The sequence below is a fragment of the Bombus pascuorum genome, chromosome 8, assembly GCF_905332965.1.
Source record: "Bombus pascuorum chromosome 8, iyBomPasc1.1, whole genome shotgun sequence".
NCBI lineage: Eukaryota > Metazoa > Arthropoda > Insecta > Hymenoptera > Apidae > Bombus > Bombus pascuorum.
The window spans coordinates 16,840,807-16,863,805 of NC_083495.1; the positions used below are offsets into that span (position 1 = coordinate 16,840,807).

The following is a 22,999-nucleotide window of genomic DNA, read 5'->3' on the forward strand; positions in this document are numbered from 1 at the left end:
GAATTATTCTGTATGAATTTTAATCGTATAAAGCTTGGCTATGTTAACATATATAATTTATCTAAGGAGAAAAGCAGAGTACGATATAACCACGTATTAATTTACTAACTTAGGTACATAAATACACATCGATGTGCAAATACATTTTGATCGATAATATTGTTAATATCTGCATCATACGTTTTATTCTACCAGCTACGAAATATTATACTTAGATCTTTTTAAATTCTTTCATTCAAAGTTTCATGTACAAAATATCGATCGTTTGAAACGTGAAGCGCTCAAAAATTTTAACATTCCAGAGTATTATGCCAACTAACGCAGTTTACACGATGTTTCATATTACATTGTTACTTGTTACATTAAGAAATTTAAAACACATATATGTAATAAATATTTTCTTTGGATTACAAGTGAAAAGTTTTTGTAGATTTGCTACTTTTTCAAACGAACAATTTCGAATGACGTAAAATGGCGAACGATGATCGCATGATGGCGCTACCTAACGGAGGGAGATGTCGCTCTGATAAACGTAATGCCACTATCAACAGCTGCACTGCGCTAACCTGCGATTGAGTGTAAACTGGTGCAGTGTAGCTTATTCTATTTTTTACCATTTATTATTGTATAGATATTAGTGTTATTAGTGTACAAACATGAGGTGATCATACTTAAGGCTAAGTTAATAGTGAGGTGATTAGAGCTGGTTTTTAATTGTGATAAATATACGAAAATATCCTATCAAAATGACATCATTTTTAACTGATGTACTGATCACAGCGGGTATGTATACAAATTAATATATTCGAGTGTAATCGATATTTTTCATTGAGGTATAAAATTTATCATAAAAAGATCTGAATAAAAGATACGAAAATATTATTGATTCATATATTATCCTATGTAAATAGTTGTCTATTTTTTATTTACATTACTAAAATAAAGAACATGTCATTTACGAAAATTTCAAACGTGCCGTTTGCTCCTCCGATCAGGAAAATTGGAAAAAGTTAATTTACATGAAAAGATATCAGAAATACAGAAAGAAATAACGAAATTAAAGTACGATGTCAAAGATTTTATGGATGATAATTATGTCGAGTTTACGTCGAAACTCACAAAAGATCAGCATTTGGTATCGAAGGGAGAAAAATTACTCGAAGAAATGAATGCGTTGCAAAAAAAGATAGATACTCAGGTACGCTTAATAAATGTAATCTTCAAAAGCTCTGTGTAAAGTATAAATAGTTTCATCGTCATTTATTCCAGGTTAAGATAGAATTATCTGGTTCTACGAAAGAATTAAAAACTCTCTCTCAAGCGTTAAAGGAATCAAACGTAATGTTACAACTTTCCAATCAACTCTTAACTCTACATGAATGCATAAAATCTGTAAAAAATTACCAAGAAGAGAAACGGTACGTGGATGCGGCTGAAACATTATGCCACATGCAAACCATTTTATATAATCCGCAAACGGATTTACGCGATCTTGATATTTACACGGCGATCGAAGAAGAATATTTAAATCTGTATACTTCATTTTTGTCCGATACGTCGTCGTTATTGCACGAGCGAATATGTTGGACCGGCGTCGACGATAAAGACGCAAAGACCGTAACATTGAACGTAAAAAATGAGGTGGACGACATGCAGGATTTAATTCAGGGTTTGCACCGTATCGATAATCTTTCGAGTCATCTGCATAAATTCTCACTGACGCTTATGAATCACATGATCAGTCCGATTATCAATGATGATTGTTCTGTATATGTAATTGACGAAAAAATATTCACCGTCGAAATATTAAACAAAAAGAAATTACCCGGATACAAAAGTGTACTCTACAATTTGGAATTGTTGTTTAAGTTTCTTTATCAACATTTTCAATTTACAATACACGATGACCGAACATTCCTGAAAGAAATACAACCTCATCTACTCGAACGATTATCAACATCGTTAAAGGATGATTGCATTTCGCGAATTACGCCAACATCGAGCGCCGACTTAAAAAATTTCACACCCATTGTTCAAGCCATCAATGATTTTCAGTATTTCTTGGTCAAAATTGGTAGGAAATTTGTAAGTTCTTTTTTATTTTTTTACAGTCAGGTATAATTATAACAATCGACATTTAATATTTTAGGTTTTATTACAAACGATCAACTCTTTTTATCAGAATATACGAAGAATATCGATAAGCTATTAATAAAAAAAATTTGTCAGGATTTATTAGCGAAAGCGCGAACCATTATGAAGAAAGATTTACATGATTGCATTACATACGAGCCGCAGGTAAGTTTATTTTGAGATATCGTAATATAATAGAATACAGTGTGACGTAAATTATACGTTTTTTATTGATGTTTTAGAAGCCACTTGAATTCCCAGAAGATACATACGATTATAACGAGATAAAGGCGTATAAAAAATTAAGCGACGATACGTTTCAGCTTCCTAAATGTCAAATAAGGTATTGAAATAATTCTCAAATTTTTCAATCGAGTTAAAAGAAGCTTATATCGGGAATTATATTTTAGCACCAGCGCGAGAGAAACATTAAATCTCGCGAGATATATCTTGGATGAAGCTTGTAATAGTTCGGATACCTGTGCTATGCAACTATTTTATACTTGTAGAAATGTTTTTGAAATGTACGCAGGATTGGTACCGGAACACCACCGAAAATTTTTAGAAACAATACCGCAGCAAGTCGGTAAGAAACTAGTAATTTAACGTATAGTATATATAAATGAAAACAATATTTTTTTTATAATATTAATTATTTATATTTGTATACTTTTTACGTAGCTATGTTTCATAACAATTGCATGTATCTCGCGCATCACCTGCTCACATTGGGACACGAGTATAGGGACAAATTACCAGAATCCTTGCATAATCTTAATTTAACTTTCGCGGATCAAGTATTAATATTGAGAGATGTCGGATCATCCTGCTTTTTAGAGCACATGAAGTACCAACGAAATATTATTTTTGATATTCTTAAAGAATCTGGTTAGTACCTGTACAATAGTATCGATACATTTTTTAAGTAACGAATAATTTCAATGATTCGTTTTAAAATAAGGCTTATCCGCTTTGGGTCAAACTTCCGAATTACATCCCAGTACTGAACGTGCAATGAGACAGTGCATTAGACAGCTGGAATTATTAAAAACAGTTTGGGTAGATGTGTTACCTGTGAATATTTACTGTAGAGCTGTAGGTTAGTGCATAATTTTTGTCTTTTATATTTCTTAGTATTTAGTTGATTAATAATTTAATAATATTTTAGGATGCATTATGAACTCAATGGTCGAAGACTTAATAATCAGAGTGATATCTGTTGAAGACATTCCCGCTGATGTTGCTACCGAATTGGTAACATTATTTAATATGATCGTTAAGCGTGCACCACAAATATTCCCGGTACGTTTACGTCGAAAAGATATATAACTTAATATTTTAAAAACTTTTATTATGGATTAATTTATATAAAAAGGTTACATCAAAATTAATCTACTAAAATACTATTTCATTAGGAATTTTATAATGAAAAGTTCCTATGAAATTAAACTGGAATGATATTGCTTTCTGTCGATAATATTAAGAACGATGATGTGCTTTCAGGTTCATGAAAAGATTCATCAACATGTTAGAAAGTGGGAGAAATTTTTAGAATTGATTCAAGTTCTGGGTGCATCACTGAAAGAAATCGAAGTAAGATGGGATAACGGTAAAGGACCACTCGCGCGAGAATTTACAGCACCCCAGGTTAAACAATTAATTAGAGCGCTATTTCAAAATACCGAACGCAGATCAAATTTATTAGCTAGTATAAAATAATGCTAAGCTTAAAATTATGTATATAAGAAATAAACGATTTTCATTTATTAATTTTTATAACAAATTATCATTAACAGTATAATTGATATAAAAATATGATAAGATGATTAAATTCATTTCAACGTAATATTATTTGGTTATACTGTTAATATTAAAATATCTCTTATTAGAGACTTTTAGAGCTTCTCTTTTCATATTTATACCGTAATACTTACGTTTATAACGTGTTCTTCACATAATCAAAAATTATTAATAGAGGATAAAAATGTATAAAAATCTACACTTAAATTTTTTTTCACATCCACGAAATGCTATCTACCAGCATACATAAACCTTTGATAATTTAGCAACCATTGTTTATACTTTGTAGTTATCGCGAATGGTCATCTCTTTTTCTTTTATCAATATGAATAAGAAGAAATCGGTAAGTATTGAAAATTCTAAAAAAGTAGGCAAGAGCAGGCAGGCAGGGTGGCGGAGAGTAGTGAGAGCAAATCATTTAATAGATATCCAATTCCACATCATTTACAGCAATGGCAAAACATTATTACCACAATTTCGTTATCCTTTCACTCGAGTATCCATAGCAGTAAATACTCCAAAGTTTCCAAATGCAATACTATTTCTGCAGATATACTCCAAGGCCATGATTCAATTATAATTGAATTATATTTAACGAATCAATTTTGCAGCTTTTTAAACCTTAATTTTGCATGGCATATAAAAATTCGTAAGGCAAAGTTGTACAGTTCAATATATACGAGCAGTAGTGTGCATTTGGCTAAAATTGGCATTCTTCTTGTAATTTTTTCAATTTTTAAATAATATTATTACTATTCATTAAATAATATACGTGTCTATAATGGACGATAAAAAGTTGTAAACGATTAAATGTTAATAAAAAAAAAAAAAATATTAGTTATGAAGAATCCTATTTTCTCATGATGTACGTTAAACTTCTTTTCGCTATATTTTCTCCAGTTCCTTTATAATAAGAACCTTAAAAAAGTACACAAAAAAAAATAATATATACGTAAAAAAACTTATTCAAAACTATAAAATACATGTAATACCCCAGATTTAAATAAAATAGAAGTTGCGTATATAAATACTTTAGACTACGATTCGTTATAGCTTGATTCAAATTTCGTTCGCGATTCAATTTCATGTTATATAAAGTTTGCAGTAACGCTTTTGTTGGTGAGTAATGGGTAATGTTTCTGAAAACGATTACAAACTGTAGAACTAAAGTATACTATACAAATGGTATTGCACAACTTGATCTGCAATGGTAGTTCTTGTCTATATACAGGTCGCTGCGTAGATTGGATAGAAATGTAGTCATCAGGGTGGGCAGCTGATTGGCCCGCAGTTCAGATTGGCAATGCGGTGTAGATCTTTTATGTGCATTCACGAAGATGACGATGACTGTGAACATGGAAGTGCAAAATAGAATGTCACATAATTTTCGCCTTCGTCTGGCCAATAACTTTCATTAACTGTAATTTATAGACTGCACAATATATTTGCACATGCAAGAGATTTATTCAGTGCCAATTGGTAATATTATCATGCAACTATCTTTTTTTTATGTGTATGCACATTTTCTGTGCTAACAATCATTGTAGATTTAAGTTTCAATATATATTTATCATTTAGATACCGAGTACTCATTCCCCGGAATTTTTTACACTTGTTTAAATATGACCAAATGTTTATTTTTGTTACTAGTATAGACAAATCAATTGTAACTGTTGCGTCTTTGAACGATTCATTGAACAAGACTAACTTCATTGAATTCATTTAAACACAATATAACTTAAGATCATTTTACAAGGACTGGGTATTATTAATACCTGCCACGACCAGCTGGGGAACGACTTCGATACCTCGATGTGCCAGTGCCTTTGTTGGTATAATAATCAGCATTTGGATCTCCGCTATTATAGACATCTTGTGTATATCCATCTCGCGTAACATACCCACTGGCACGATTGGTCATATAATCTTCTCCGTAGTAGTCTCTACTCCTACTTCCACCACCCTTGCCTGCATAATAACCTCCATAATCCGCATACATATTATTTCCTCTGTAATTGAATGCGATGGAGGCAGCAGACCCATAGCCTCTAGCTGCACCACCTCGACTTCCTCTGAATCCTCCCATACCACCCCTACCTCCACCACGACCTCTACCCCGTGAAATTTCCACCCTCAACTTAGCACCCATAATCTCTGTGCCATTCATACTGCTGCAAGCAAGCTCTGCCTCGTTCATATTTAAAAATTCGATAAATGCAAAACCTGGTGGGTTAAATGCAACCCAAACTTTGTTAAGCTTGCCGTACTTTTCGAATTCTGTCTGGAGATCTTCCTTTTTAATGCTTTCGTTTAATCCGCCGACATAAACGCGCGTATACCCTTCTGGTGTCATTTTTATACCTAAAAATTCAGAGGTACACAAAACTCTTTTTACACACTTCGGTTTGAGAATTCGATTAATATATTTAATATAAAACTGCTACGAAAGGATGATGGTACGTATTTTAATTTGAATTTATCGTTAAAAATGATCGGTGAAACTGTAATTCGATGTATTAAGACGATAAATGTTCGCAATGGATCCTTTTATAAACTGTAGAAACAAATCTTGAATAGCAACACATCAAAGGCTTGCGCGCCAATGTCTTCGACGATAGTTATTAACTTCACGACAGTTATACTTACTTATATTTTAGTTTCCCTCGTAACTTTCGTTTCTTGGCTAAATTTTTCGAGAAATTTAGTAGAAAAAGAATATCCTGTACGCTGTTACTATGATACAATCAATAGGCGAGAATCAACCGGGGTTCACAGTGCACAGAAACTGCATCCGATGTCTTGGCGTCTCCAACCCAGACGCCAAATGTACGTACAGTCTGCTCGGATGAATTAATCTATCTCCAGCATAATGTCATGAGTAGGTTTTTTCTCTATTTGAAATTCCTCTCCATAAAGAGGATGAAATAATTATTTCTAAATTGAGCGAATTCTTTAACATTCTGATAAACAAAGCCTTTTCATTGAATATATATTCTACTCATGAAGAACGATCTATTCGAGCAAACCGTACTTATGCTTTTTCGTTAAATGCTAATTTTATCGAAAACAGTACAAATATAGTAGATAAAACAATAACTAGTTAGAACTTTTAATAAACTCCGGGATTTTCTTCTCATATTTTTTTGTAAAATAGATGCTACAACACTGAAAATATTTTTCATTGTTCTACTTGATTTATTGTTGTTTTAATACGTTATTTGTTAAATAATCACGGACTGTCCCAAAAAATCTATTCCCATCCTCCCAATTTATTCCCCTAACTATCAATTAATATACGTACAGAATTAAACTAGAACTCTAGGTGTGATTTATCATAAAAATATTGTTATTTGAAATTTATATATATTCGATAATATTACATAAATATTTTATTTTGAATCACTCTACTTAAATGACTGTTGATTTAATACAGTATTTGTTAAATAATCACGAACTGTTACAAAAAGTCTACTTCCCTAACTTCCAATTAGTACATGTAAGATTATAATATGACTAGATGTGATTTATAATAAATGACTAATAAAATTTATTTAAAATTTATGTTATATTATATAGTGATTATATAAATATCTTATACCGTTAAATTAGTTCACCGATCGCTGTATAATGACACGTTTGCACAATGTATATTATGTTATGTGTAAAAGATGGTAGATGTGTTATATACATAAATATGTATGTATGCAGTTTGACGAAGATGGCAGTTTAAACGATATTGACAATGTTATTTGGATAACAGTAACATTATTAACAGAAATGTCATAATTAAACTGGAGAGCTGTTGTATATTGACATGATTTATTGTTAAACAACAAATGGAAATTACCTGACCTTTTTAATATAAGAGTGTACAAATTTATTTGCTAAAAATTTTTGACGTTTTCTTATTTAAGTTAACGATGGATCTAATTGAAATGCAACGATACGATATTCTTATCCAAGAAATAGAAGGCATAGACGATTACTTGGGACCAACTTTTCGGTATGTCAATTTAATTAGAAAGTTCGCCGTTTATCAAAAATTTCGTTAAAAGACGCGCTTTCCGGGTATCATCCCTTCACGCAGATGCAATATTTATCGTGCATATGCGCACTAGAAGGGTTGAGAACGCGGGTGGACACCCCCGTGTTAGAATAAAGAGAAGTAGAATTAGGGTACTATTATGTCAAGGTTGTCAACTAACCAAGTTGGCAATCTATTGTCAACTATGGTTCCAAAGCACGAATACCTGCTGTATGAGATAGAATCTACAGATACTAATAGTATAGGCCTTGTTTTCAGGTATTACCATTGTTAGGCATTTACTGAAGGGAGAAAGCTTCAAAGTGAAAAATAGAAATCAATATAAGTATTGTTACATTTTACATTTTTTTTTTTTTTTTTTATAGAGCAATTTACGATGGCCACGAACATCAAAAGTTCATGGAAAAACTTGATGAGCGTATCAAGGCACATGACAAAGATATTGAAAGAATGTGCAATCATCATTATCAAGGTTTTATTGATTCGATCAGAGAACTTCTGCAAGTTCGATCTCAAGCACAACAGCTTAATGTCAGTCTATATCTTGAGATTAATTGATTTAGGTGAAATAGAAAAGTATGATTTTATAAAACATCTTTTTTATAGGCTGAAATACTGGAACTTGATAAACGTATTACTGCTACTGCTACCAAAGTAATAGAGAAAGGAGAAGAACTTGTTAAAGCACGCAAAGTAGAAAGTAATATGGCTGCTGCAGTGGATAGTCTTACTATGTGTCTTCCTGTTTTAGCTGCCTATGCAAAGTTGCAAAAACAGTTGAAAGACAAGCGTTATTATCCAGCTTTAAGGACATTGGAGCAGCTAGAGCATCATGACTTACCAAAAGTAACAAATTACAGATTTTCTTCACAAATTACTCAACAAATCCCGCAGTGAGTAATGTCACAAGATAAAAGACTATTTATTTTTACAGCAGAATGTAACTAGAGAGTAATTTACACAGACATATTAAGTGACATTAACTGACTGATAGATTACAATAATTTTAGACTACGTGAAAATATAAAGGATGCTTCCATGTCTGATTTAAGAGACTTTTTAGAAAATATTAGGAAATATTCACCAAAAATTGGTGAAGTTGCTATGAGACATGTAAGTATGATTCGAGGAATTCTTTACGTATAGATTTAATTTCAATTTTTATTCATACATATAGTACATTGATCCATTTTTTGCTATTAGACACAAGAACAATTAACTGTTGAAGCAGAAATTATTGGTAGAAAGAAGAGGAGATCTCATACAACAAATTCTTTATCAAATGAGTCAGAAGAAGAATTAAGTGCTCAAGACTTAATGGATTTCAGTCCCGTTTATCGTTGTATGCATATTTATACTGTGCTTCGTGAAGGGGAAACGTTTAAAGCGTACTATAGACAGCAAAGAAAGCAGCAAGCTAGATTAGTTTTACAGTCGCCTATTAATATGGTAAATATTAGTAAGTAATTATTAGTGCAGTAACTATTCTATATTTTTAAGTAAATTTTTTGCTTTATGTTTCCAGCATGAAAGTATAACTGGTTATCAAACATATTTACAAGGCATAGTAGGATTTTTTGTAGTAGAAGATCATATTTTAAATACCGGCAATGGTTTAGCTACACGCGCTTATTTAGATGAGCTATGGCAAATGGCACTATCAAAAATCGTGAATGCATTGCGCACCCATTCCGTAAGTAATATCAAAATTATTCTCGAGTATTTTATATTATCAAATATTATAATTTTTTAGGCCTATTGCACGGATGCGACACTCATCCTAAAAATAAAAAATCTTATAATGCTATTTAATACAACATTAAGGGTAAGTAACTCACTGCATTGTAAATATGTTACTAGTATTTTCTAATTATTTCTTTTTTTTTGGGGGGGAACAAGAATTATGGCTATTCCGTAGGACAACTTTGGGATTTATTACAAGAAATTCGAGTGCATTATAATGAAGTTCTAATGCAACATTGGGTTCAAGTGTTTAGAGACATTTTGGATGAAGATAGTTTCTTACCAATTCAGGTATATTTTTTTGTTATAAGAGATTTTATACTTTATATACACTGGTATATTTTAGGTCACAACGCAAGAAGAATATGATAATGTTCTTGGTTTGTTTCCGTACCATGACGAGGAATTACAAAAAGTAGATTTTCCAAAAAAATTTCCATTCTCGGATATGGTACCAAAAGTCTATCAACAAGTAAAAGAATTCATTTATGCTTGTTTAAAATTTTCGGAAGACTTAAATTTCACTCAAACAGAAATAGATGAAATGATTTGCAAGTCGACAAATTTGTTACTAACGAGAACATTTAGTGGATGCTTGTCGTCATTATTTCGAAAACCATCATTGGCTCTTTTACAAGTTGTTCAAATTATAATAAATACTGGTTATCTTGAAAAATCTACGAAATATTTGGAAGAATTTATGTCTAATATTACAGGGTAGGTTAACTAAATAAATTATGAATATTTATTTTATTGTAATATCGTCTAATGATATTGTAGAACACCACATGAAGGACAGTTGAGTTGTATGGGTGTTGAATCAGCTATGTTTAGAGTTGCAAGGGACGATGCTGAAAAACAAATCTGCGAAAAATTAAAGAATAAACTTGATGAATTTTTAGAATTAGAAAACTACGATTGGAATTTGGCAGAACCTCAAGGGCACGCGTCTGGCTTTATTACCGATCTCATAGCGTTTTTGCAAAGTACTTTTACTTGTTTTACCAATTTACCGGTACACATTTATCATATTATAAGAACGTATCAATTTTATATTCTTGTAAATATTTCATAAAAACAAAAGCGAATTTGTATTCTAGGATGAGGTTGCGCAAGTTGCGTGTCAATCTGCCTGTTCTCATATAGCGAAATCTATACTAGGAATAATAATTAGTGATGATGTGAAACAAATATCTATGGGTGCTCTTCAACAAGTCAATTTAGATACAATACAATGCGAACGTACGTATTTCTGACTTTTATTCTTAAATAAGATGTACAATATATGGTTACAAAATATTTTGTGGTGATATTGAATTGATTCGAACATAAATTAGAAAAAAATCTTTTAATTTTTAGAATTTGCAGCCTCGGAACCTGTTTCTGGTTTACCCGAAGGTATCCTACTTCAATATTTTGCACAATTAAGACAATTACTAGACTTATTTATGAGTTGGGACTGGCCTACTTATTTTCACGACTATGGCCATGAATCAAGTAAATATCATCTGGTATCTCCAAACATGGCTGTACTTTTGTTAGAAAAGTATGTACCATGCCTTTTTATTCCATGTAATACTGTACTATATTATCAATATCTACATTTTAGACGTATTATACTTACAGATTAAAAGAATCTGACAAAAAGACAGTATTTTCTGTATTAAAGAAAAGTGAGCGGGATAAGAAAAAGCTTCTAGAGACTGTGTTGAAACAGTTACGTCAATTAGCACAAACTACTCAACAGTAAATAAAGATAAAGTCAGTATGTACATACCTCAGGAAGAGATTGTAAATACATAATTTTTAATATATATAAATATGCTTAGAGCATAATTATTTAGAAACATATTATAATAAAATGATTGTGACAAAATTTTCATTGATCAGTCATATATGCTTTCTGATATTGTCATGATACGATGATTATTAATATAGTAACTTCCCTGCTACATTATGGCTTACATTTTATTGTGCTTATTTTATGGTATCAACTTTTCGATGCTCGATTACGTTGCAATCACCTTTTTTTTTTTTTTTTTTTTTTTTTGTTATTATTAACCATTTCATGAAATATTGAATTTCAGGCAATAGAATATAATACATCACATAAGTTCCCATTACACTTATCATTTTAATTGTTTTCCTCCTAAATTGGCATTATTATTTTACATTTAAATGAGTTACATATTGTACAATAACTGTACAGTGAATAAAGGTATGGTGTATAAAGTCCCAATTCCTAAGTCTTACAGATGTAATTATCTTCAGAATTAAATATTTAAAAAATTAATATAATTCTTTAAAGTTAACCGAATTTTCACACTGATTTAATGATGCTGAACATTTATATCGAAATATAAAGTAAATACATATGTAGATAGATAATCATATTATGAGTAATAAAATAGATTAAATACAAATCAACAATAATTCTTGTAAAGTAATACCAAGAACTTAGAGTTCCACTTATGAATCAATTCGGTAAGTATTTAATAGAGGTAAAACAAATTAATAATATGCATATATAGACCAATTATGATGCATGTGGCACAATTTAATTGGTGATGTATAATAGTTTTGACTAATCATCAATATTGTCGGGATCCACATCATCAGGTAGCATGGAATACTTGTTGGAAGCTACGAAATTCTGAAACAGAAAGAAGTTATATATGTAATTATTGTGATCAAAATTAATTAAAAGAATCTCCCACTTACTGGAGCTTGTTCATCCTTTGCCTTTGGCATCCTACTGACATCGTCTTTCTCTCTGTCTCGTCGATCTCTGCAAATATAATGCAATTAAAACACATACGTTATACATTAATACTATCTTCTCCCATGGTCTTGTTACCTATCTCCACCACGAGTATCACTTGATCTTGGGGGACCTCTAGAAGATGGTCGTCCGCCGCGAGAAGAGGGCTGACCTTTAGAGTCTCCGTATTGATCTAAATTGTACAGAAAGCATTGTACCATATCATAAATTATTTTAGCTCAGTTTAGTTATAATTACCACTCAAATTTACCAGAATAAGCAGGTTGATTTCGTGGTGCTGATCTTTCATTTCGTCGACTTCTGTCATCTTCGGATCGCCAAGTCTGCCGACCCCTCTCTCTTTCTTCCCGGCCCTCCTAATATAAGTAACAAATACATGGTAAACAAAATCATGTGACATATGACACGTTAGAAAATTTTACACGATGAACTTACCCCATTACGTTTACCCCAAGTACCCTCTTTAGAACCGCGTTTTTCTGAATCTCTAAAAAGACAACTAATTGTTAAATATCTTAAGACGAACTATATTCAAGTATTCAAGCAATTTTCCAGGTTTCCGTACCCGTCTTCTTTGGATTTTGATTCGGCGTACGACTTCGCAAGACGTTCCTCTATTTCTCTTTCTCTAGCAGTGGTATCTACAGGCTTTGCAGCACCAAATATATTTGTGGAGGAAGCTGGTGTAGCTGCAGATTGTTGTTCTTCTTTTGCAACAACAGGCTCAATAGGCTTTGTACGAGGCTGTAGCTGCAATTTCGGCCTAGTCCTCGTTTCAGCTATAATATTCAATATCTTTTAGTAGTTAAAGAGTAGAGTTTTTTTTACAAATTTTATTTATTATAAAAAGAAATAACACTCACGTTTGTTTTCCGTAGGTGGTTTCCCTTGCCTGCGTTGGCCATCACGATCCCAATCAGAATCCCCATAATTACGACGCGAGCCGAAACTATTTCCTCTGTCTCCCCCATCTCGATCTCTGCTACCTTTATCATAGCGAGACCATTCTCTATCTTTGTCCTCATCTCTGAAACCACCTCTATCTCTGAATGTTGGTCTTGTTCTGTCACTACTTTCACGCCAAGCACCAGGCTTATTATCATAGTCGGAACCTAGTTGAGTATTAATTGTATAATTTTCTCTCAATTAATTACAAGTATATAATGATAATCATCATATATAAGCATACTTTCACGATCGTCTCTTCGGTCTCTGTTATCGTACCGACTCCGGTACGAATCTCCTTCTGATGTTAGATTTTCATCTCGTGGTCCGCTTCTCCAATCTCCGGATGTACGTTCAGGGTCATAATCATTGTCTCTACGATTATCTCGACCCATTCGACCTCCACGACGATCATCATTAACGCTATTTGAAACATCAATTCGTACCCTCCTAGTTTTCATAGGCTAGGAAAGTAAAAATTCATACACAATTATATCATTGAAAAATACTCCAAATTGAAAACTATAGAAACTTACTGTATTAGATAAACAAAGAGCATCGATTAAGCTTTGACGGTCTTCAAACTCAACATACCCATATCCTTTGAGTTTATTAGAATCTTTTGGCAAGCGTATGTTAGAAATCTAAAAGATAGTAATGATAATTCAAGTTAAAATAGTAAATATAAATTCTCTAGTATTACTTAATAAAGATAAATAGATAAAAACACTGACCTTCATGTTTGCAAAAAATTCCGTCAAATATGCTTCATCTACCTCATAAGGAAGATTAGAGAGATATGCTACATAAGGTGGATTAGAAGGGATATCTTCATCTGCAACACGTGGACCTCTTGCAGCTCTTGGAGCAGTTGGCAGAATCACTGGTTCTTTGCTACTTCTTGATGAAAATCCATCTGCCAAATAATAATACTTGACATTTTTTGCAGCAATTTATAATTTTTAAATACTTTATGTTTTCATAATAGCAATGCCTAATTTTAAGCATGTTAGGCATTCATCTATATCGCATAGATGAATATATCTATATATATGTACATATACATATATACATATATATACACACACACACATGCACGTACACGCGCGCGCGCACACACACACACATACACACAAAATGTATAAGCTAAAATAAGACCTTAAAGATAAAAGCATAAAAAAAACGAAAGGAATCTATAAATTTATTTTACCATGTTCTTCTTCCATTTCTTCAATCCAGCTGCTCAATGGTTTAACTGGCACAGTGGGTGTTGCACCCCCATCAGCAAGGAATGACATTAAATCGACAGTTTTGCACTTCTTCTTTTTCCCTTTTTTGCCTTATAGAAATAGATACATGTAAAAATTAGCATTTTTAACAGGAATTTTTAATATATAAAAATGCAATATTGAAAGCACGCTGCGTTTCGCAGAAAGTTTGGTTATGTCGTGTAAAAAATGGTAAAATTCCAACAATATCAAGGTGTCTTATATCGAATATATTCTCGAACAAACGAAATAATAGCAGTTTAATTTTATTCTATGGGATAGTTTACCTGAAGACATGGTTACGACTTGAATTTAAAGCAATGCAAATCAAATCCGCGTTCCAATAGTCCACACGACCAACCTCAGGATCCATAAGGCATGAAACACGTTTTAGAAAGATGCAAGTCGACCAACCTCGTACACTTGTACGTTACAAAGTCAGTCGGAAGGTTTGCGCATCTCTACAAACATTCTATGCAAACGAAATATACAAATAATTTTATATTGTTTGGCGCAGTTATATCTATTCATTTCTATTGCCAAATATTTTTCCCAAAAATAAAATAAATAAAAAAATATCGATCAACATGCATAAGTTCCTTAACTAATTATTAACAAAATTAGAAATATTTGGAAAATATGTATTTCTTGAAATTCGCTACGATTTAGCTTAAAAAGGAACATCCATGGCCGTAAATAATAAAAGTGTTATCAGGGTGATATTTATTTAGAATTTTTCAATTGAGAGATACCAACAGAGACGATTACTAGGAAATTTCGGAACACACGGTTAACTTGAGATAGTTGAGACTATTGCAGGAAGCAACTGCAAGGCAGTTCTAAGTCACGTGATCGTAACATAGTGTGCTGAAGACATGGCGGACAAAGAGGAGACTGAGAGAACCATCGCCGAAGATATCGTTGTCACCAAGTATAAAATGGCCGGTGACATCGTAAATCGTAAGAAAACGACTTAACGTTCACTAATGAAGCCGAACGAATAAAAGTGAAATTGCGTGGTTCATGCACGGGCTCCTTAATGTCTTATTTTCCGCCTGGCCATATGGAATGTGGCGCGCTAATGCCGGGCTCTATTACCATGTGGGATAGTTGGCACCGACTATTACGTTTTGATAACTTGTCGATACTTTCAATATTCTATACTTTTCTAACGATTGATCGACAACAAATTACTTATTTTTCATTACGTAGCTCGAAAAATTGTCCGTTTCATTTCATTATCGCAACGTAACAATTTTACTATGCAGGAACCATAATTCGCTTGCATCTCTGTATGTGTTTCCATTTCCGCAAAAAGACCATCTAGACGGATGTTCAATGAAAACTTGCGCTGTATGGCTCGCATCGTATTATGTTTAGAATTTATTATCATTTGAATAGCATATTTAGTTGCAATATTATTTTATATCATATATAATGAATAAAAGGAACCGTATTCAAAATATCCATGAAATTATCTGAGACGTGTTTGTTTCAAATTTTGCATATAAATGGGTCATCGATTCCAAATGTTAGATTTTTTGTTAATTTTGAGAAACAAAAGTTGGAGAGAAACATTGATTATAACTTTTGATTCCAAAAAATATATTCAAATGTTCTTTGCGTTAAAAAATCACAAAAAGTAAAAACTTAATGTGTTTTACATTTTTTAAATGTAATTTTCATTTGATCTTTTTATTTTTCATGGGACCTGAAAAATATCGAATATTGCGAAACTCCTTGAATAAATTTTGCTCAATTTTGTACTGTTTGAGAGATAATTATAATTTTTAAGCATTTTTTTAAATCTGCGAAGGATAAGAGAATTAGATGAAAATTATGTATAAAAAAATAAAAGATGTAGAAATATACATTAGTAAAGACACAAACTTTTTGTGGCTATGCAATGGGAGGAATATGATATCATATCTTGATGCGATTTGAAAAATATATAGTTTTAATTTCTTTCTGCTTTTGTTCCTAAAAGTTGAGAGAAAAATAAATGTTTTAAATCAATAACTTATTTATACAATTGTTATGCGAAATTTGAAACAAATCTGTATATGCATACGTACGTGTCTAGTACTTTCGTAATTTCGTACATATTTTATAAATCTTACCTAGTGTTAAAAGTATTCTTTAGCACCTATAAATGATAAATGATTTCTTTCAATTTCAGGGGTATTAAAGCAAGTTTTAGATAAGTGCGTTGCTGGAGCATCAGTAAGAGAAATTTGTGAGATTGGAGATGAACTGATATTGGATGAGACCAGTAAGGTCTTTAAAAAGGAAAAAGAGCTGAAGAAGGGAATTGCTTTCCCTACATGCATATCGGTGAATAATTGCATATGTCATTTTTCACCAATTGCAAGTGAACCAGATCTCATACTCAAAGATGAGGATATGGTAAAAGTGTAAGTTTATGATTCATGAATATAATACATTCAATATTATAAAATATAACTTATATTTTATTTTCTAAAGTAATTATTATCTTCTACTTTTAGAGATCTTGGAGCACATGTTGATGGCTTCATAGCAGTTGTGGCACATACTATTGTTATAGGTTCTTCATCACAAAAAAAAGTTACTGGTAGAAAAGCAGATGTAGTGTTAGCTGCACACTATGCATCACAAGCTGCATTGAGGCTTTTACAGCCAGGTACAGAGGTAAGTTATTTATATATTTTACACTTCTGTGTCTATAAATTGATTAAATTTTGCGTTGTTTATGTAGTTTTTTTTTGTTTACAGACATACACGATAACAGAGACAGTAGAAAAAATTTGCGACGTATACAAGTGTAAACCAATTGAAGGAATGTTAAGTCACCAATTGAAACAGTTTAAGATAGACGGGGAAAAAACTATTATTCAAAATCCAAATGATGCGCAGAAGAAGGAGCATGAGAAGTACACTCTCGAAGCTTATGAGGTATAGTTCATTCTACATATATATATATATATATATATATATATATGTATCAAATATATAAAATCCACATATATTGCATTTTCTCTATTCTAATTGATTACATATCATATTATATATATAATATGTAATCAATTAGAATAGAGAAAATGTAATATATGTGGATTTTTTAAATTATAGGTATATGCAATGGATGTGCTAGTTAGTACTGGCGAAGGAGTAGGTCGAGAACAGGACACCCGGGTTACTATATTTAAAAAAACAGAGGAAACATATCAATTGAAATTGAAAGCGTCTCGCATGTTTTACTCTGAAGTCACTCATAAACACGGCCTTATGCCATTCAATTTACGTACTTTCGAGGATGAGAAGAAGGCAAAAATGGCAGTTGTAGAATGTGTAAATCATAGGTTGATTGAACCATTCCAAGTAAGTCTGTTACTTATGTATAACTCTTTGTTTTTATATTTCATTAAAGAGTTTTGTGTCATTACATCTTTATTGCTGTTCTAGGTACTATATGAAAAACCAAATGAATTTGCTGCACAATTCAAATTCACAGTACTAGTAATGCACAATCGGCAACACAAGATTACAGGAATTCCTTTAGACCTTGACATTTATCAATCGGAATATGCTGTTAAAGATCCTGAATTGAAGGTGTGAATTACGTATTATTTTTTTCAATCCTTTTTCTTTTAGTGGGTTCTGTTCTTAATTAATTATTTTGTTTAAAGACCCTTTTGTACACCTCGGTAAACCCGAGGACTGCAAAGAGAATGAGGAAGAAGGCAGAGAAAGCTGCAGGTGAAGTGGCGATGGAAGTTGATGCCAAGGCCTAACACAACCGTTTTAGCGTTCTTCATGACGTATTAACATCGTGCACTTTGTGTTGTCTTTTGTTAAGCAGCTTCAGAGCAGAAATTAGACACTTTTTAACGTCACTATACCTCAAATATTTGTCTTTTTGTTGAGACGACATTGATAAATCGTGATTCTTCATATCGTTATACCTTTCCCATTTTTATATTGCTGTTTGTTTAATTAAATAACTGTATCTATGTAAATCCAGGAATTTTCATGATAAAAAAGTGTCGTATTCTGCCCTGGACAAATCGGACTTTACGACACTTATTATGCCACACTTACGTTTTTATACCGAAATATTTTTTCATGGACTATGGTATTATTATACACAAAACAATGATTATTCACAAGACATTTTGCATCTGATGTATTACATTTCGAACACGTGAAATTCATTTTTCAAATAATGGTCGAAATATAATAACTGTATTGTGCGAATTAATTCGGCCGAGTCAGAAAGTGAACCGCATGTGCATTCATATGTTTCTTTCATAAAAGAAACGAATAAAATGCGACTTTGATTTTGTAAATGTTTTTGGGTTATCGAAGAAAACTATCTCATGCTGATTAATGTCTCTTTTATTACGTAAACGAAAAGATACTTGAAAAGAATCACAGTTAATACGTTCTGCAGTTTCTGAATGCACTGCCAGCGTGACACAACTTACTTTGACACTAATGCTAGTTTTGCACTAGCTGATTTTGTGCATCTCGTGTCTAGCGAATTAATAATTCATACTATAAAAAGAAAACACATAATTTCGAATTGTACAATTGAAATGAGAATGTCCATATTGGAATTCCGTATAAACGATGAAATGACAATGAACCTCGAAGTGTTTCGTTGTAAGAATTCCCCAACCGTCAAAAAATATTTTATTCTTATTCAGTTTACCTTGATGCAAATTTTACTGATAACGACTATTTAAAGTAAATATCACTCAAATGATCATAGGAGCATTTTGTGTTATTCACATTCAAATGGAAAAAGGAAGGATGTCTTTCTAAGAACAAAAGATTCTTGGCGAGTGACTAATCGTCTTATCGAGGTAAAAAAGCGAAAATTATGAAATATTGATACAATGTAATAATAGTTTTGTATAAGGAAGATAGATAATGTATTTGTTCTAGATATTTTTTCTACTCAAATTGTGCATATGTCGAATGTTACCGAGTGTGCTTGTAAAACAAAAGATGTTTTGGGTTATCGTGCACTGTCCTTCATTTGCTCTAATCGGAGCATATAATGTCATCCATTCGATTTAGTATTATACTTTCAATAAAAGTATTTACTAAATATGGAAAGATTGGATCCGTAGCATTTTTCGTTTGTTACGGATAAGTCATCAATAAATGCTTATAATGCAAAAAAGGACTGTGCACAAAATTCATACTTAACATAAAATTTAATACGATGAAACGAGAGAAATTGTTGTTAAAAAGATATTAATGACAAGCTAACAAGTATAGATTTTGACACGTGCATATTTCGCGAGTCGTTAAACTGCTCCTTTTTTTCTCTTTCAAAATAGTCGTAATGTATTGATCTGTAAGATACTGTCTATTTCTGAAGAGACACACGAAATTTATCAACTAAAAATTAACGACCGAAAAAGATAGAATTTTACGGATTATATATAACTCACTAAGTTTTCTATGATATATAATCTCTGATGAAAGTGAAAAACGAAACATCAGAAATATAGAATCATATTTGCAACTGTGTCTTTATTGTTAATATAACAGGTATGTCATATGAACTAATATAGTTTTAATACTTGCTTCTGTTATATATAAGTAATAGTCACAAGGACTGGTACCATTAAAAAAAAAAAAAAAAAAAAAAAAAAAAGTAGCAATACCATACCAGTTTATCATATAAAATTAGGATGAATCAATATATTAAAAATAATGTTCAAAGTAAATGTTATCGTGTGATATCTATTTATAGATTCGGTAAAAAATGATGCTACATTGAACATATTTTCGTTTTTATTTCGGTAAGAATAATGTTGATGAACTATTCATGTCGACATTATTTTTTAAACTGACACAAAAGCAATACAAGTATTGTAAATATATATAATAGTTTGTAGTGATAAATTTATGAACAAAATGAAGGATTTTCTGATTATCACATATCTGAATTACAATATACAAATTTTAATTTTAATATAATTGTATTAGGAGTGGTAATGTCAGCGACATTTATCTCACTGCCGTGTCTAAGCCCGAGTTCGATGAGCGTTTTTGTTAGATTCTCACGAGTTCTCTCCTCAATACTCGTTACAGTTTGCATATACAACGTTTTATTTTTCCCATCAATGTACGCCGTGAGACCTGGATTTTTCATTTGCAAGTCTGGCCTTTCGCACAAGCTCTCTATCAAGTCTTTCAATTTGAATTTAGGATTACTAATTTCGATTTCTTTTGGAATTTGACTACACGCCACGCAATCTTCTTTCTTTTCTGCTTCATAAGTGTAAGTATAAATTCCATCTACGTCATTCAGTACCTTTAGAAAAAGGAATTATTTGCTTATTATGTTGCATTCTTAGATTTCTAATTAAAATCGAAATAACAAAAATACCATATAGTTATTTAGCGAAGCACTACAACTGCTAGCAAGTTTAAATGCCTCGGTAGCACATGTTGCAGCAATGACAGCATTTGTAGATGCCACAGCAGGTATAATATTTTTGACTACACCTTGCACTAATCTATATGTTAATCCTTGTATTCCAAATTGTGCTGCTCTTTCATTAGATTTTTCATAAATCCAGTTTATGTGCTGAGGATCATCTCCGTCTATCGCACAATCAAATGGATTTTCTTTTGGCCATTGAATTACTTTCACATACTCTATACAATGTTCTGGTAGGCGTGGAGTATTTGCTATCGTACACAATGGGTATGTCACCTATATTCCAACATAATAGCAATTGATAGAAGAGTTATATTTATTTGTTCAATGTAAGAAGATATTTTCAGTGCATCTACCTGGGGAGGATATAAATCCAAAGTACATTCAACGCAAGCAGACAGACCAGGTAGTATTACTCTTGCATTTCCTTTAAAACCTTCCGTTCCTCCATCAATCATAGGTATTACAGTGGACCGATCAAGTTCACCATCTTCATAAACTAATAAAGACAACAGCATTCCATTGATCCATCTTCTTGCAATGATCGAGTCTAGACCACAAATGACTATGTGAAATTGTCTATAAAATTCTTCATCTTTATCCTGTATTTTGCAACAATGTGATATAACATTGCAGCCTGGTATTCTACTATTGACAAACTTTGCAGCTACTTCCGCTTTTGACGAGCCGATATCTTTATGGCGGAAGAGAAATTGCCTGCAATTGTTTTTTATTAATTTCTCTATTCTTCTTTAGTAAACATTTTGATAAATTCTTTTGACGAATCATCGTATATTTCCGTACCGGTTGAGGTTAGATAATTCAATCGTGTCCATATCGATTACATGAATTTGTCTAAAACCCATCAACCCTAAATCTTTAAGTAATTCGCATCCTAAACCACCGGCGCCAATGACGAGAATCTTGCAATTGTCTAATAAAAATTGCAATGTTTCTGGCGATGGTTCAAAATCTGGTCTACAAAAAGGACCTGTTCTTTCTAATACTTTTCGTAAACTACTCCATCGTCTATGCATATGATCGGAACCCATCGTTGAAATATCGTTAAAACGTATTAAAAATCACTTCTTAAATGATGCTAAAGTATAAATGTTTTAACCAAACATTTTTATATACTTTGTAGTCTAACCAAAAAATTCAAACATTCGTTGTGCTTGAAATACCTAGCATTTGCGACAACTCAGTGCGTGTCAAATGAATTGACGGAGTAAACACGATTGATCACGTGAAATTTTAGCTATTACCATTGGCTGGTAGGTCGCTAGTGAAAAAAAGCGTTCAAATCAAGTTACTAAACCTAATACCAAATAATACCTTTGGTTAAGGGGTAATAGTGAACAATCTGATTAGTATTACTGACTTTCTTCAAACTTTGATATGTTAAAACGTGCTATTTAAATAAACAAAGTATCACAGAAAAAAAAAGATTCGCAACAAATTTCAAGTGTTGTTAATTTTGCTCTGAAACTAAACCTGAACTTAACCTCGATCTAGCAAAACCCGCCAAAAATTTCATTTTAATTTCGCGATTCGGTCACTAATGTCACCGTCAAGGTTATCGATGAGAAGCGTCTTCTTTGGTTCCGATGGTTTGAAATATGTATAAAGCTCAACAGTTTGAACAATTTTTTCCTATACATATAATCGGCGGTCAGTTTTAATTTTCGAATTATATACAAAAATATCCCAACCGCTCGGCCATAGTTTTCAAGCTTGGCTAGGTTAGTTAGAAATGAGAGTGCTCATGCTTATGGCCCTGATTGTCACCGGACCAGTGCCGCACCATGCGGTCAAGTGCCGAGATCAACTAAAGTTAGTAT

At 32.1% G+C, this 22,999-nt stretch overlaps 7 protein-coding genes across 8 annotated transcripts in view; 4 read left to right on the forward strand and 3 right to left on the reverse strand.

Moving 5' to 3' along the window:
* LOC132909575 (small ribosomal subunit protein uS10m) overlaps positions 1 to 22,999 on the forward strand; it is a 262,722-nt gene that overhangs the window by 19,150 nt on the left and 220,573 nt on the right. The window lies entirely within an intron of this gene.
* On the forward strand, positions 405 to 4,765 carry LOC132909536 (centromere/kinetochore protein zw10 homolog). The gene is made up of 10 exons (XM_060964423.1): positions 405 to 783; positions 996 to 1,198; positions 1,270 to 2,074; positions 2,150 to 2,298; positions 2,376 to 2,476; positions 2,544 to 2,719; positions 2,815 to 3,021; positions 3,095 to 3,232; positions 3,302 to 3,435; positions 3,637 to 4,765. Exons 1-10 carry the CDS (start codon positions 747 to 749, stop codon positions 3,850 to 3,852), a joined length of 2,166 nt encoding a protein of 721 aa, XP_060820406.1. The 5' UTR covers positions 405 to 746; the 3' UTR covers positions 3,853 to 4,765.
* LOC132909578 (RNA-binding protein Rsf1-like) lies at positions 4,335 to 6,797 on the reverse strand. The gene is made up of 3 exons (XM_060964498.1): positions 6,580 to 6,797; positions 5,709 to 6,294; positions 4,335 to 5,280 (listed from the first exon to the last, which is right to left on the reverse strand). Exons 2-3 carry the CDS (start codon positions 6,284 to 6,286, stop codon positions 5,253 to 5,255), a joined length of 606 nt encoding a protein of 201 aa, XP_060820481.1. The 5' UTR covers positions 6,287 to 6,294; positions 6,580 to 6,797; the 3' UTR covers positions 4,335 to 5,252.
* LOC132909533 (exocyst complex component 6B) lies at positions 7,423 to 11,597 on the forward strand. Of its 2 annotated transcripts, none has more exons than XM_060964418.1 (13): positions 7,423 to 7,936; positions 8,344 to 8,509; positions 8,585 to 8,871; positions 8,989 to 9,091; positions 9,182 to 9,427; positions 9,504 to 9,671; positions 9,732 to 9,803; positions 9,878 to 10,012; positions 10,068 to 10,438; positions 10,502 to 10,736; positions 10,822 to 10,963; positions 11,081 to 11,267; positions 11,348 to 11,597. In XM_060964418.1, the coding sequence occupies exons 1-13, from the start codon at positions 7,854 to 7,856 to the stop codon at positions 11,469 to 11,471; spliced, it is 2,319 nt and encodes a 772-aa protein (XP_060820401.1). In that variant the 5' UTR covers positions 7,423 to 7,853; the 3' UTR covers positions 11,472 to 11,597. The 2 variants fall into 2 exon arrangements, with proteins under 2 accessions (XP_060820401.1, XP_060820400.1); XM_060964417.1 differs by lacking the exon at positions 7,423 to 7,936 and adding an exon at positions 8,020 to 8,236.
* LOC132909545 (eukaryotic translation initiation factor 4B) lies at positions 10,965 to 15,152 on the reverse strand. The gene is made up of 12 exons (XM_060964442.1): positions 15,004 to 15,152; positions 14,659 to 14,787; positions 14,183 to 14,364; positions 13,985 to 14,092; positions 13,693 to 13,912; positions 13,367 to 13,615; positions 13,069 to 13,282; positions 12,939 to 12,990; positions 12,754 to 12,859; positions 12,579 to 12,675; positions 12,443 to 12,509; positions 10,965 to 12,374 (listed from the first exon to the last, which is right to left on the reverse strand). Exons 1-12 carry the CDS (start codon positions 15,011 to 15,013, stop codon positions 12,306 to 12,308), a joined length of 1,503 nt encoding a protein of 500 aa, XP_060820425.1. The 5' UTR covers positions 15,014 to 15,152; the 3' UTR covers positions 10,965 to 12,305.
* On the forward strand, positions 15,533 to 20,234 carry LOC132909555 (proliferation-associated protein 2G4). The gene is made up of 7 exons (XM_060964460.1): positions 15,533 to 15,676; positions 16,896 to 17,130; positions 17,224 to 17,386; positions 17,471 to 17,650; positions 17,828 to 18,076; positions 18,161 to 18,307; positions 18,385 to 20,234. Exons 1-7 carry the CDS (start codon positions 15,592 to 15,594, stop codon positions 18,487 to 18,489), a joined length of 1,164 nt encoding a protein of 387 aa, XP_060820443.1. The 5' UTR covers positions 15,533 to 15,591; the 3' UTR covers positions 18,490 to 20,234.
* On the reverse strand, positions 20,489 to 22,895 carry LOC132909552 (NEDD8-activating enzyme E1 catalytic subunit). The gene is made up of 4 exons (XM_060964457.1): positions 21,963 to 22,895; positions 21,515 to 21,875; positions 21,105 to 21,434; positions 20,489 to 21,029 (listed from the first exon to the last, which is right to left on the reverse strand). The coding sequence occupies exons 1-4, from the start codon at positions 22,208 to 22,210 to the stop codon at positions 20,649 to 20,651; spliced, it is 1,320 nt and encodes a 439-aa protein (XP_060820440.1). The 5' UTR covers positions 22,211 to 22,895; the 3' UTR covers positions 20,489 to 20,648.